The sequence below is a fragment of the Ranitomeya variabilis genome, chromosome 3 (assembly GCF_051348905.1).
Source record: "Ranitomeya variabilis isolate aRanVar5 chromosome 3, aRanVar5.hap1, whole genome shotgun sequence".
NCBI classification, from domain to species: Eukaryota; Metazoa; Chordata; class Amphibia; order Anura; family Dendrobatidae; genus Ranitomeya; species Ranitomeya variabilis.
The window spans coordinates 452,949,936-452,963,505 of record NC_135234.1 but is presented as its reverse complement, the minus strand read 5'-3'; the positions used below and the strand labels follow the sequence as shown (position 1 = coordinate 452,963,505).

The 13,570-nt window shown below is 41.5% G+C and overlaps 1 protein-coding gene across 1 annotated transcript in view; it reads left to right on the top strand.

The window, feature by feature from the left end:
* Positions 1-13,065, top strand: part of LOC143816333 (F-box only protein 36-like) — a 44,088-nt gene extending 31,023 nt beyond the window's left edge. Inside the window, exons 3-4 of the mRNA XM_077296568.1 lie at positions 7,876-8,048; positions 12,577-13,065. Coding sequence (XP_077152683.1) covers positions 7,876-8,048; positions 12,577-12,741 — 338 coding nt within the window. The 3' untranslated portion in view covers positions 12,742-13,065. The remainder of the gene's footprint in view (positions 1-7,875; positions 8,049-12,576) is intronic.
* Positions 13,066-13,570: the final 505 nt, after the last annotated feature.

Here is a 13,570-nt window from a genome sequence, read left to right as displayed (position 1 = left end):
AAATGAAGTTCCTTTTTTTATTTAGCATTCAATTTTAAACGTTTTTGGTCCTCATAGGGACCTTCGTCAGAGCTAAATAGAAGGGTGGGGGAAAAACAGGAAAAAAAAGAAGGGAGAGGGTGTGTCATACAATCATATTGACAATTAGACAAATAAAGTACATGCAAATAAAAAAAATTGAATAATTTTTGGGGTTCATAACAAAAAACATGTAAATAATACGCAAAAAGAAAAATTAATATGGTAGCTCCTTGAAACCTGTGTAGAGAAAATAAATCTAACTCCATGATAGTCAATGAAAATAAGGAGAAAAAAGGGGAAAATAAAGGGGTGGTACTGAAAAACAGTGGGAGAAAAAATAGACATGTGAGAGGAAAAAGGGTACTTTAAGTGCAAAGGTTACATTTGTTGTTATGGAAATGGGATATTACAAAAGGATACAGGGTAATCCTGTATAGGAAAACTGGTGAGAGTCCAGTCTGTGAATCCATTCTGAAAAGAGGGATGGGTGCAGAGAGTCTTAATATGCTCATTGCAAGATTTTAAACCTTTACGGTGTATTTCTTGGTCCCAGCTACTTTGAGATCATTAACAGTTTTAGTTTTAGGCTGATCTCTCACCTTCCTCATGATCAACGATACCCCACGAGGTGAGATTTTGCATGGTGCCCCAGATCGATGTCGATTAACAGTCATTTTGTATTTCTTCCATTTTCTTACTATTGCACCAACAGTTGTCTCCTTCTCACCCAGTGTCTTACGTATGGTTTTGTAGCCCATTCCAGTGTTGTGCAGGTGTATGATCTTGTCCCTGACATCCTTAGAAACCTAAGGCTTGCCCATGTTGTAGAGTTTAGTCTGACTGATTAATTGAGTCTGTGGACAGGAGTCTTTTATAAAGGTGGCTATGTAAGACAGCTGTCTTTAATGCAGGTAACAAGTTGGTTAAGATCGTCTAACTGGTATGCAGGAGGCAGACCTCTTAATGGTTGGTAGGGGATCAAATACTTATTTCTCACTGCAAAATGCAAATACATTTATACAATTTATACAATGTGATTTTCTGGATTTTAGTTTTGATATTCTATCTCTCAATGTTAAAATTAACCTACCCTTAAAATTATAGTCTGTTCATGTCTTTGTCATTGGGCAAACTTACAAATCATGAAGGGATCAAATAATTATTTCCTTCACTGTATGAGGTGGAAAACTACTTGTCAGGACTCTGAACATTTTTTACCTTTTGTGCATTACTGCCCTCTTCCAAGATGGCGTCTTTGGTCTCATGTGCACTTGTCTTCCTGCTATAAAACTCCACCCCAGCCTTCAGTCTGTGCTAGAGTATTCTGCCTTGCATCCAACTCCTGACCTCTGATTACTCCCTGGCTATATACCTGCTCCTGTGAACCTGTGTGGTGATCCTGCTACTCTGCTGAGTTCCTGCTGTATACACAAGATAAAAGTAATCCTGCTTCATCTGCTGCTTGTGTTTACTTCATCTGCATTTGCTGGACATGTAAGCTGCTGCTGCTTTGCTATAACCTGAGACTATTAACCAGGCCTCCCTGGTTGAGCTAAGATATGATTTGAACTGCCTATAAGCATATCTATCTGTGTCTGGACTAAGACAAGGATTTATTCGTGTCAAGTATCCTCAAGAATAACTGTGCTTCATAGACTTTCTGCTTGATTGCATTTTTCTCTGAAGACTGCTAAGCTGCATTTATTATTTGCACCAAGTGTTGTGGACTTGAGTTTCTCTCTGCACCTGTTTGAATCACCGTGTTATAATATAGACTTTACCACTTATAAAACTGTGCCCTGTAGTTGTCTTGTTCCACGCAAGAGTCTCCTGAGTTATCCCCTATAATTATTACACTACTGTTTGAGAGCACAGCAAGTGTTGTGAATTCTGCTCTTGGGTTCCCTCCGGTGGTTGTTGATAGTAATGCAGTTGTCCCTGGGTTGCAATCCTGGGCAGGTGTCCCTGCTGATTGCAGTTCTGACTGGGATATTTAGGTGTGCAGGATTCATTAGCCCTTGCCAGTTGTCCATTGTTCTTGGAAGTTTTGCATCTCTGTCTGGTTCCTCCTGCCCTGCTGCCAAATCAGCAAAGATAAGTGTCTGGTTTTTGTTTCTACAGCACACATGCTGTGTGCTTTACAATTCAGTGCTATTCATGGTTTTTTCTTGTCCAGCTTAGACTGTGTTTGGATATTTCAGTCAAGTTGGATTCTCAGGAGAAGCAGATATACATTCCATGTCTTTAGTTAGATGGTGGAATTTTTGTATTATCTGCTGTGGATATTTTTAGGGTTTTAATACTGACAGCTTAGTATTCTGTTCTATCCTTTCCTGTTTAGCTAGCGTGGCCTCTTTTGCTAAATCCTGATTTCTGCCTGCGTGTGTCTTTTCCTCTAATACTCACAGTCAATATTTGTTGGGGGCTGCCTATCCTTTGGGGTTCTGCTCTGAGGCAAGATAGAATTCCCATTTCTATCTATAGGGGTATTTAGTCCTCCGGCTGTGTCGAGGTGTCTAGGATGTGTTAGGTACACCCCATGGCTACTTCTAGTTGCGGTGTCAGTTTAGGGTTTGCAGTCAGTACAGGTTCCACCTACTCCTGAGAAAGTCCCATGCGGCTCCAAGGTCACCAGATCATAACAGTACAACTGGCCAGCAATGAGTTAAATGCATCTAAGAAGAAGGGAAGAAAGGTGTTGAGCCATTTTTTTTTCTGTAGCCTGCTTTGTCTTTTCTTCCCTCTTTTTCTCTGAGTGACTGAGGAGTCTTGTGCTAGTATGGATGTTCAGGGATTAGCTTCTCGTGTAGACCAGCTTGCTGCTAGGGTACAGAGTATTTCTGATTATATTGTTCAGACTCCAGTTTTAGAGCCTAAGATTCCTACTCCTGATTTTTTGGGGGGGGACAGGTCCAAATTTTTGAGTTTTAAAAACAACTGTAAACTGTTTTTTGCTCTGAGACCTCGATCCTCTGGTGATTCCATTCAGCAGGATAAAATTGTCATCTCCCTGCTGCGTGGCGATCCTCAGGATTGGGCATTTTCCCTGGAATCGGGGGATCTGGCCTTGCTTAATGTAGATGCCTTTTTTCAGGCTTTAGGATTATTATATGATGAACCAAATTCTGTGGATCAAGCGGAGAAGACCTTGTTGGCCCTGTCTCAGGGTCAAGAAGCGGCAGAATTGTATTGTCAGAAATTTAGAAAATGGTCTGTGTTGACCAAATGGAATGATGATGCTTTGGCGGCAATTTTCAGAAAGGGTCTTTCTGAATCCGTTAAAGATGTTATGGTGGGGTTTCCCACGCCTTTCGGTCTGAGTGATTCTATGTCTCTGGCCATTCAGATTGATCGGCGCTTGCGGGAGCGCAGAACTGTGCGCGCTGTGGCGTTGTCCTCAGAGTAGATGCCTGAGCCAATGCAGTGTGATAGGATTCTGTCTAGAACGGAACAACGGGGATTCAGACGTCAGAATAGGTTGTGTTTTTATTGTGGCGATGCTTCTCAAGTCATTTCAGTCTGCCCTAAGCGTACCAAGAGGATCGCTAGTTCATTTACCATCAGTACTGTACAACCTAAATTTCTGTTATCTGTGTCCTTGATTTGCTCATTGTCATCATTTTCTGTCATGGCGTTTGTGGATTCAGGCGCCGCTTTGAACTTAATGGACTTTGAGTTTGCCAGGCGTTGTGGTTTTCCCTTACAGTCTTTGCAGAACCCTATTCCTTTAAGGGGCATCGATGCTATACCTTTGGCTAAAAATAAGCCCCAGTTCTGGACACAGGTGACCATGTGCATGGCGCCAGCCCATCAGGAAGATTGTCGATTTCTGGTGTTGCTTAATTTGCATGATGCTATCGTGCTGGGTTTTCCGTGGTTGCAGGTACATAATACTGTGTTGGATTGGAAGTCTATGTCTGTGACTAGTTGGGGATGTCAGGGGGTTCATAATGATGTTCCTTTGATGTCAATCTCCTCTTCTTCCTCTTCTGAAATTCCAGAGTTTTTGTCTGATTTTCAGGATGTATTTGATGAGCCCAAGTCCAGTTCCCTTCCACCGCATAGGGACTGTGATTGTGCTATTGACTTGATTCCAGGCTGTAAGTTTCCTAAGGGCCGACTTGTCAACCTGTCTGTGCCTGAACATACCGCCATGCGGAGTTATGTTAAGGAGTCTTTGGAGAAAGGGCATATTCGGCCATCTTCTTCACCGTTGGGAGCAGGTTTTTTTTTTGTTGCTAAGAAGGATGGTTCCTTGAGACCCTGTATTGATTATCGCCTCTTGAATAAGATCACGGTCAAGTTTCAATACCCTTTACCTCTGCTTTCCGATTTGTTTGCTAGGATTAAGGGGGCTAGTTGGTTTACGAAGATTGACCTTCGGGGGGCATATAATCTTGTTCGTATTAAGCAGGGTGATGAATGGAAAACTGCGTTTAATACGCCCGAAGGCCATTTTGAATACCTTGTGATGCCATTCGGGCTCTCTAATGCTCCATCTGTTTTTCAGTCCTTCATGCACGATATCTTCCGGACTTACCTTGATAAATTCATGATTGTATATTTGGATGACATTTTAATTTTTTCCGATGATTGGGAGTCTCATGTGAAACAGGTCAGGATGGTATTTCAGATCCTTCGTGATAATGCTCTGTTTGTGAAGGGGTCTAAGTGTCTCTTCGGAGTGCAGAAGGTTTCTTTTTTGGGCTTCATTTTTTCTCCCTCATCTATAGAGATGGATCCGGTTAAGGTTCAGGCCATTCATGATTAGATTCAACCCACATCCGTGAAGAGCCTTCAGAAATTTTTGGGCTTTGCTAATTTTTATCGCCATTTCATTGCTAACTTCTCCAGTGTGGTTAAACCCTTGACCGATTTGACGAAGAAAGGCGCTGATGTGACGAATTGGTCCTCTGTGGCTGTCTCTGCCTTTCAGGAGCTTAAACGCCGATTTACTTCTGCCCCGGTGTTGCGTCAACCGGATGTTTCTCTTCCGTTTCAGGTTGAGGTTGACGCTTCTGAGATTGGGGCAGGGGCCGTTTTGTCTCAGAGGGATCCTGTTGGCTCCTTGAGGAAACCGTGTGCCTTCTTTTCCCGTAAGTTTTCGCCCCTGCTGAACGCAATTATGATGTCGGCAATCGGGAGTTGTTGGCTATGAAGTGGGCGTTTGAGGAGTGGCGACATTGGCTTGAGGGAGCTAAGCACCGTATTGTGGTCTTGACCGATCATAAAAATCTGATTAACCTCGAGTCTGCCAGATGGCTGAATCCTAGACAGGCTCGATGGTCCTTGTTTTTTTCCCCGTTTTGATTTCGTGGTCTCGTATCTTCCAGGTTCTAAGAATATTAAGGCTGATGCCCTCTCTAGGAGTTTTTTGCCTGATTCTCCTGAGGTCCTTGAACTGGTCGGCATTCTGAAAGAAGGGGTGGTCCTTTCTGCCATTTCCCCTGATTTACGACGGGTTCTTCAGGAATTTCAGGCTGACAAACCTGATCGCTGTCCAGTGGGGAAACTGTTTGTTCCTGATAGATGGACTAGTAGAGTGATTTCTGAGGTTCATTGTTCTGTGTTGGCTGGCCATCCTGGTATTTTTGGTACCAGAGAATTGGTTGGTAGGTCCTTTTGGTGGCCTTCTTTGTCACGTGATGTGCGTTCTTTTGTGCAGTCCTGTGGGACTTGTGCGCGGGCCAAGCCTTGTTGTTCCCGTGCTAGTGGGTTGCTTTAGCCTTTGCCGGTCCCTGAGAGGCCCTGGACGCATATTTCTATGGATTTTATTTCTGATCTTCCGGTTTCCCAGAAGATGTCGGTCATCTGGGTTGTTTGTGACCGGTTCTCTAAGATGGTCCATTTGGTGCCTTTGCCTAAATTGCCTTCCTCTTCTGATTTGGTTCCGTTGTTTTTTCAGCATGTGGTTCGTTTGCATGGTATTCCGGAGAATATTGTGTCCGACAGAGGTTCCCAGTTTGTTTCTAGGTTTTGGCGGGCCTTTTGTGCTAGGCTGGGCATTGATTTGTCTTTTTCTTCCGCATTTCATCCTCAGACAAATGGCCAGACCGAGCCAACTAATCAGACTTTAGAAACTTATCTGAGATGCTTTGTGTCTGCTGATCAGGATGATTGGGTGGCTTTCTTCCCATTGGCCGAGTTTGCCCTTAATAATCGGGCTAGTTCGGCTACCTTGGTTTCGCCCTTCTTTTGTAATTTTGGTTTTCATCCTCGTTTTTCTTCGGGGCAGGTTGAGCCTTCTGACTGTCCTGGTGTGGATTCTGTGGTTGACAGGTTGCAGCAGATTTGGGCTCATGTGGTGGACAATTTGGTATTGTGTCAGGAGGAGGCTCAACGTTTTGCTAACCGTCGTCGGTGTGTTGGTTCCCGGCTTCGGGTTGGGGATTTGGTCTGGTTGTCTTCCCGTCATGTTCCTATGAAGGTTTCTTCCCCTAAGTTTAAGCCTCGCTTTATTGGTCCTTATAGGATTTCTGAGATTATTAATCCGGTGTCTTTTCGATTGGCGCTTCCGGCCTCTTTTGCTATCCATAATGTCTTCCATAGATCTTTATTGCGGAAATATGTGGTGCCCATTGTTCCCTCTGTTGATCCTCCGGCCCCGGTGTTGGTTGATGGGGAGTTGGAGTATGTGGTTGAGAAGATTTTGGATTCTCGCTTTTCGAGGCGGAGGCTTCAGTACCTTGTTAAATGGAGGGTTATGGCCAGGAGGATAATTCTTGGGTTTTTGCCTCTGATGTCCATGCTGCTGATTTGGTCTGTGCCTTTCATCTGGCTCGTCCTGATCGGCCTGGGGGCTCTGGTGAGGGTTCGGTGACCCCTCCTCAAGGGGGGGTACTGTTGTGAATTCTGCTCTTGGGTTCCCTCCGGTGGTTGTTGATAGTAATGCAGTTGTCCCTGGGTTGCAATCCTGGGCAGGTGTCCCTGCTGATTGCAGCTCTAACTGGGATATTTAGGTGTGCAGGATTCATTAGCCCTTGCCAGTTGTCCATTGTTCTTGGAGGTTTTGCATCTCTGTCTGGTTCCTCCTGCCCTGCTGCCAAATCAGCAAAGATAAGTGTCTGTTTTTTGTTTCTACAGCACACATGCTGTGTGCTTTACAATTCAGTGCTATTCATGGTTTTTTCTTGTCCAGCTTAGACTGTGTTTGGATATTTCAGTCAAGTTGGATTCTCAGGAGAAGCAGATATACATTCCATGTCTTTAGTTAGATGGTGGAATTTTTGTATTATCTGCTGTGGATATTTTTAGGGTTTTAATACTGACCGCTTAGTATTCTGTCCTATCCTTTCCTATTTAGCTAGCGTGGCCTCTTTTGCTAAATCCTGATTTCTGCCTGCGTGTCTTTTCCTCTAATACTCACAGTCAATATTTGAGGGGGGCTGCCTATCCTTTGGGGTTCTGCTCTGAGGCAAGATAGAATTCCCATTTCCATCTATAGGGGTATTTAGTCCTCCGGCTGTGTCGAGGTGTCTAGGATGTGTTAGGTACACCCCACGGCTACTTCTAGTTGCGGTGTCAGTTTAGGGTTTGCGGTCAGTACAGGTTCCACCTACTCCTGAGAAAGTCCCATGAGGCTCCAAGGTCACCAGATCATAACAAGCAAGGCTCAGAAAGGAAATAGCGTAATTTGACTTTTGGAGCGTAAAATTGGCTAGAATTGATAGCGGAAGCAATGTTGCGTTTGCAGAGTCTCTGATGTGCCTAAAAAAAAAGTGCACTGGTGGGTCACGGTCAGGTACCATATCATTATCTAATTTATTAAGACTATGCTTTCTCTTAAAAAGTATTTTCCTTGTCTCAGTTTCATGTTAAATTATTTACAATGTGGCTTTTTTTTAACCTATCTAGGACAATTAGAAAAGATCTTCGGCAAAGGCACAATGGAATATGTATTAAATTTATGCCGAGGACAATTTGATTTCATTGTTCGGATACCTGATAGCCTCAAGATACGGATCTTAACATTTCTTGATACAGAAGACATAAAGCAGCTGTCAGAAACATGCAAAGCTTTCCAGCAGGTAAGCTGCAAGTGATGTTAAGATGTTGGTCTTCTAAAGGTCATGTTCTAGTTATTGTGCTCTTTTATTCTGGCTGCTTTCCCATAGTGCTGAACAATAACCACGCTAAATATTTCAGCTGTCCTCACTAATAGAAGGCATAGAATTTAATTACCATAACTAACTTTTTTTCATGTCCAACACTGTAAGGTTAGTGGAGTAGTACTTAAAGATAATAAGATGATTGACTTTGAGTCAAATTTTCAGAAATTTGCAGGTCCCCATGAATTGAAATAATTTGTGATTCTATTTGCGAGAATTGAAAAAAAATGCCTGCGCCATTTCATACACTGGTGCAGACTGCATCAGCCAGGGATCGGACTGATGTTAGAAGCGGCCAGGTGGCCTTATCCATAATGCCTTGCAGCTATCATGTCAAATGTCTAGCACAGCCAATCAGTGGACAGTTCATTCTACATAGGGATAGAAAAAGCATAAATTAGATTGTGGTGTAGTAGTACAGTGCTGAAGCACATAGAAAATGGGAGTGTAAGCTTCAGTCTGGGAACAATAATCCAAAGATTCAAATGATAGGGAGGTGCTGTACCTATATAGTCAGTGTGACTGTGAATTGATTCATCTGTGATATGCTGGGTTAACAGTAGATTAACAACAGCATTTATTTATTCTTCATATACTGCAAACAAGGGGGGAAATTTAACACCGCTCTGTCCTTATTTTGTTTCTGAAATAAAATCCTGAAACCAAGGCTTGTGTATCAGAGAAAGTGTTCTTCCTGGCCTGTGAGATGGGCATGCCAAAAATAATTTTATATTATATAAGATAAATAAAAACTTTCACATTCAAGAAATTTAAATGAAATTGTCTACCTTGCAATGTGTTCGTGTTAAAAAAAAAACAAACCAGTATTTTTTTGGGTACATGGTGTAATAGTCCAACATTACACCCATACATGCCACCCGAATACAGTGACCTCTTGAAGGTACATACTTTTAGGACATAAAACTACCTAGCTTTTTTTGTCCTGTCTTTTTTGCTAAAGGCCTGGGAATGTTATTTAAAAGAAATCTTTTAAAATAAGGATACTTTTAATTTTTTGGAATATCTGTTTTGATTGTCCAATTTAGCAATTGTACACCATGGATTTGTAATTATCATATGGAGCATTCTATTAATTTCATTTGTAATATGTCTTATACTGATAAACTGGGACATTGGGTACAACAGACCCGTTGTGTAAATATCCATTCAATTTCTGGTTTAATGACTTTATAAATAGCACCATTTTACTAAAATGGTGTTCAATTAGTGCCCTCTAGGAACTGAGACCCTAATAGCTTCTGTGAAATTTTTCACAGAGCTATTTTAATACGCAAGACATAGGGATGTATCCAACTGGGTCTTAAAAGGCCTAGACAGATTTCATTGACATACACGGGGTAACTTGTAAAGTCTGACGTGGAGCACAGCAATGAGTTACTGCCATATATGAGGTGAGCAGAGCCTAGCCCAGACAGGTGCATTAAAGTAAAACCCTATTGGGGCTCCTTTTAGAGGAGTCAGTAGTAAGAAAAAGAAGATGCTTAGAGTGAAATTTCCTGACAAGATTGGAGCTTTAATGTCCTTTTTGGGTACTCAGCATTACGGGACAGCATTCCTTCCAGGCTATAAAGTAGATGGGATTTCCACTTACCTCCTTACGGTCCAGAGTTTGGTTGCTCTTATACTATTTGTTTGAAGCATGAACTGTTCTGACTGTAGGATCCTAACAGATGCTCTTGTGCAAAATCTGTTGTTCATCTCTATATCAGGTGATGCTGCACATTCTGTTGGTGGAGGATATTCAACAGCAACTGATCGCACAACTGACCAGACTTCTCTGCAATCCCTGCAGACCCAACAGTTCCCCCCCACATGAGCCAGTGTTAGGGCCACAAACAAGTAGCCAAGGCTGTAGCAACATCAACAGTATATTTGACATTTTTACATGATGGACCAGATGTTTTATCTGTCATTGAGCCAAAATGATGCACTTCAGCAAAAAGAGATGCATTGGCTTAACAGCCAGGTTTAGTTATACCTAGACTGTGTCCTTTTCTCAGGCATATACCCTAAGACTCGATCCCATGGACTTCTGGTCAGCTGACTACACCAGTGACAACAATTGGTCCTGTCTGCTATGGGCATACTGCCACGCTCAGCCTCCAGTGTAATATCAGAGAGGGTATTCAGCTCGGCAAGTGGCTTTGTCACATCCAAATGTACCAGGTTACAAGTTTGAAAAAACCTTACATTTGTCAAAATGAATCAGGCATGTATCGGTGCTGACTTTCACTCACCTACATCCAATGCCAATGATGAAATTGGCCATAACATCTGCCTGCTTGTCCTTTGCCTTTTACACAGGAAAGTGTAGGGGACATGTTGACAAGACACTGCTTCACTTTGAGACCAGCTAGCTGGTTCCTGCTTCCTAAAAAAGGTAACTTTTGGACAGCTTGAAAAACAACCTTTTACATTTTTTAATCATTTGGGAATAGCAAACCTGCAGTGGATCTCAAAAAAAGAGATATTTTTTCACTATTAGTTGGGAAGCCATTACTTTTTAAATTTCAGAACAGCTCACTTGTTTGTGTTCCATAAATGAAGCTATAGTTTTTGAACAGCTATTGGTTCTTAATAACGAAAAAAGCTCTTGATACTCACCAAACCAGGGATAATTTTTGCCCTACCAATTTTGAAAAAGCCACAGCTTCTTCCATTTACACTGCCTATGTATAAATACTAGCAAGGAAGGCATCTGGCCCCTAAAATGGATAATTTTTTGACCATTTTAACAATTTAAGTAGTTTAAAAAATCTGATACAGCAGTGTGTTCAATAGGTACTTAGTTATCACCAGTTACCAACCATTTTTCTCTAGCCAGGTAAACTGATTTCACTTGGTCATTAATAAAGCTGTGTTTGCATTAAAAAGTTCAAAAGGGGTTCAATAGAATCCTAGGAGACCTTAGAGTGTTATTATTGTATTTTCCAGACAAAAACAGGCTTTACAATATTGAGATTTGCTGCAAATTTTTACAAAGCTGGAGATTTAAATTTCAAAAGATCTGCCCAGCTCTATTAGTCATACATTGATTGAAAGAAGAGCTTTACGTGTACTGTTCAAAAACCTCTAATATTTTGGCTTGATCTAACATTCATGCCAAACCCATTAATAAACAAGAAAATATGAGCATCAACATCTTCCTAGAAAGGCAGAATTGCGAGCTGGGCTCTGTTCACATTTGCATTATTCATTTCCGTTGTTTAGAACAACGAAAATGACTGAAGTGCTGATCCATTACACAACTGATTCTAAAAGACATTTGGATGGAATCTACGACAGAGACTTCTAATGGAGCCGCCAACATAAACACGGCACATATGGTAAAATAACTGGTATGCTTTGCTTCCTCTTTAAGATAATTGCGGCAATCAGTTATGCACAAGACTGCAATTACATTTGTCCAACTCCTTTACGCCATAAACTATAGTTGTACCAAACACACTTTTAGGCTATGTGCACACGTTCAGGATTTCTTGCAGAATTTTCCCGAGCAAAACCGGACATTTTCTGCAAGAAATCCGCATGCGTTTTTTGAGTGTTTTTCTCGCGTTTTTACCTCGTTTTTCGTGCGTTTTTTTTGCGGATTTTTTCCGGAGGTTCCCAATGCAATAAATATAGTGGGAAATCTGCAAAATTAATGAACATGCTGCGTTTTTTACCGCGATGCATTTTTTTCACGGAAAAAACGCATCATGTGCACAAAAATTGCGGAATGCATTCTAAATGATGGGATGCATAATGTATGCGTTTTTTTCGCGTTTTATAGCGAAAAAACTTGAAAAATCTGCAACGTGTGCACACAGCCTTAGTGAAAAAGCAGATTACATTAGTGGATAGTTTTAGGTTAGGGTCACATGGCTTGTGTAAGCAATGGATACTCCATCCAAAGTTTCTACTCCGCATTACAGTACTTCGTGGTAGGTATTCAGATTTGACATCCACCATCTGACAATTTATGTTGCGGATTTTCACAGATTTGTATTGCAAAGGGTAAAAATTGCAATAAAACGTCAACGAAGTAACAGCAAAATCCTAAGCATATACGACATTTATGGATGTAATCTTAATGTGGTAGAAAGATGAACTTGTACCAACATTCAGTGTATTGCACAAGTTCCCCAACTCCCTTATTCCTGATGTATACTGCCAACATGCTGTATAATGTATGGTCGATATGACTACCTACATTAATAATGCATTACATAAGTACGCTTTCTTATGAATGTTTTTATTTCTAAGTGTTCCTACAGCTAATTGCCTAATATATGTGTCACATCACGCATGATCACTCCTTTGCATTATGTAATATTAGCACACGGCACCGACTGTTTATTTCATCCTAAATCCAAAAATTGTTTTCAATGTGATGTATATGTAACAAGCAAACATGTTTTTGAGGTGTTGCATATTTTTTTTACAGCTCTGCAGCAGTGAGGAATTTTGGGAAAAAATGAAACCAAAATCAGAAATAAGTTTTAATCCTGTTAACAGAAAAATCGATTCTGTTTCTATAAAGACAAGGAAGCTCAATGAGAAGGTTCCAGGTCCAGTGTGGATGCGAAGAAGAAGAAACACATTATTTTAGTGAAATGCAAGACATGGTGTTATTGACTGGAGTTTACCTATTCTGCAATGGACACTGATATATGTTCTAACTGAATTCACTCTGTACAAGTACAGAAAAGCATTCCTGCCCATCCCTTCCTATATTGCAATTATTTATTATTTCCATTCTCCACTCTTGTCTAAAGATAGCTGACAGCTGAATGCTTAATCAACTTATATTCCTCTCAACCCCGCTATTCACATGCGCACTAATCTCAGCCGTATTGTGTTCTCAATGGGCAGATAAATAAGTGATTGCTGTGGCTTACCTCCATTTTGAGAAAAAGGATTCAATCCAACATATCCAAACCCTTCTTTTTTAAAAAATATCTGCCATTGGTAGAGAGTCAGGACACCATGACGCACATCAGATTGTTGACCAACCATGCCAATATCAGTGTGTTGATCCAATATTTGCCTAATTAGCAGGACCAGCCTCAGATTTGGCAGCTGGAAAATTTAATATTTTCTGCAGCTCTGCAATTTCATATATTAATTAGAGTAATATGTTAGGACTAGTGGTTGTGGGACCACTGTGCCAAGTGCCGGGGAGAGCCTTGAGGGGTGTAACTAAGCACTCACCTGGTTCTTCACTAGAGCCCCAGATTGTGTGGTTAGACTTGATGCGCAGGTGGACGCCAGGAGGTACTCCAGGACAGACCCCGAAGCTGCTGCAGCTGACTCCAAAGGGGAAGGGAAGCATGGATGGACTCAGAGAGTCAGGCCGGCCAAGAACTGGTGAACAGAAGGAATATATACTGTACGGCTGGCAAGACGGAGCTTATACTGGAACAGGTACAGACAGGACA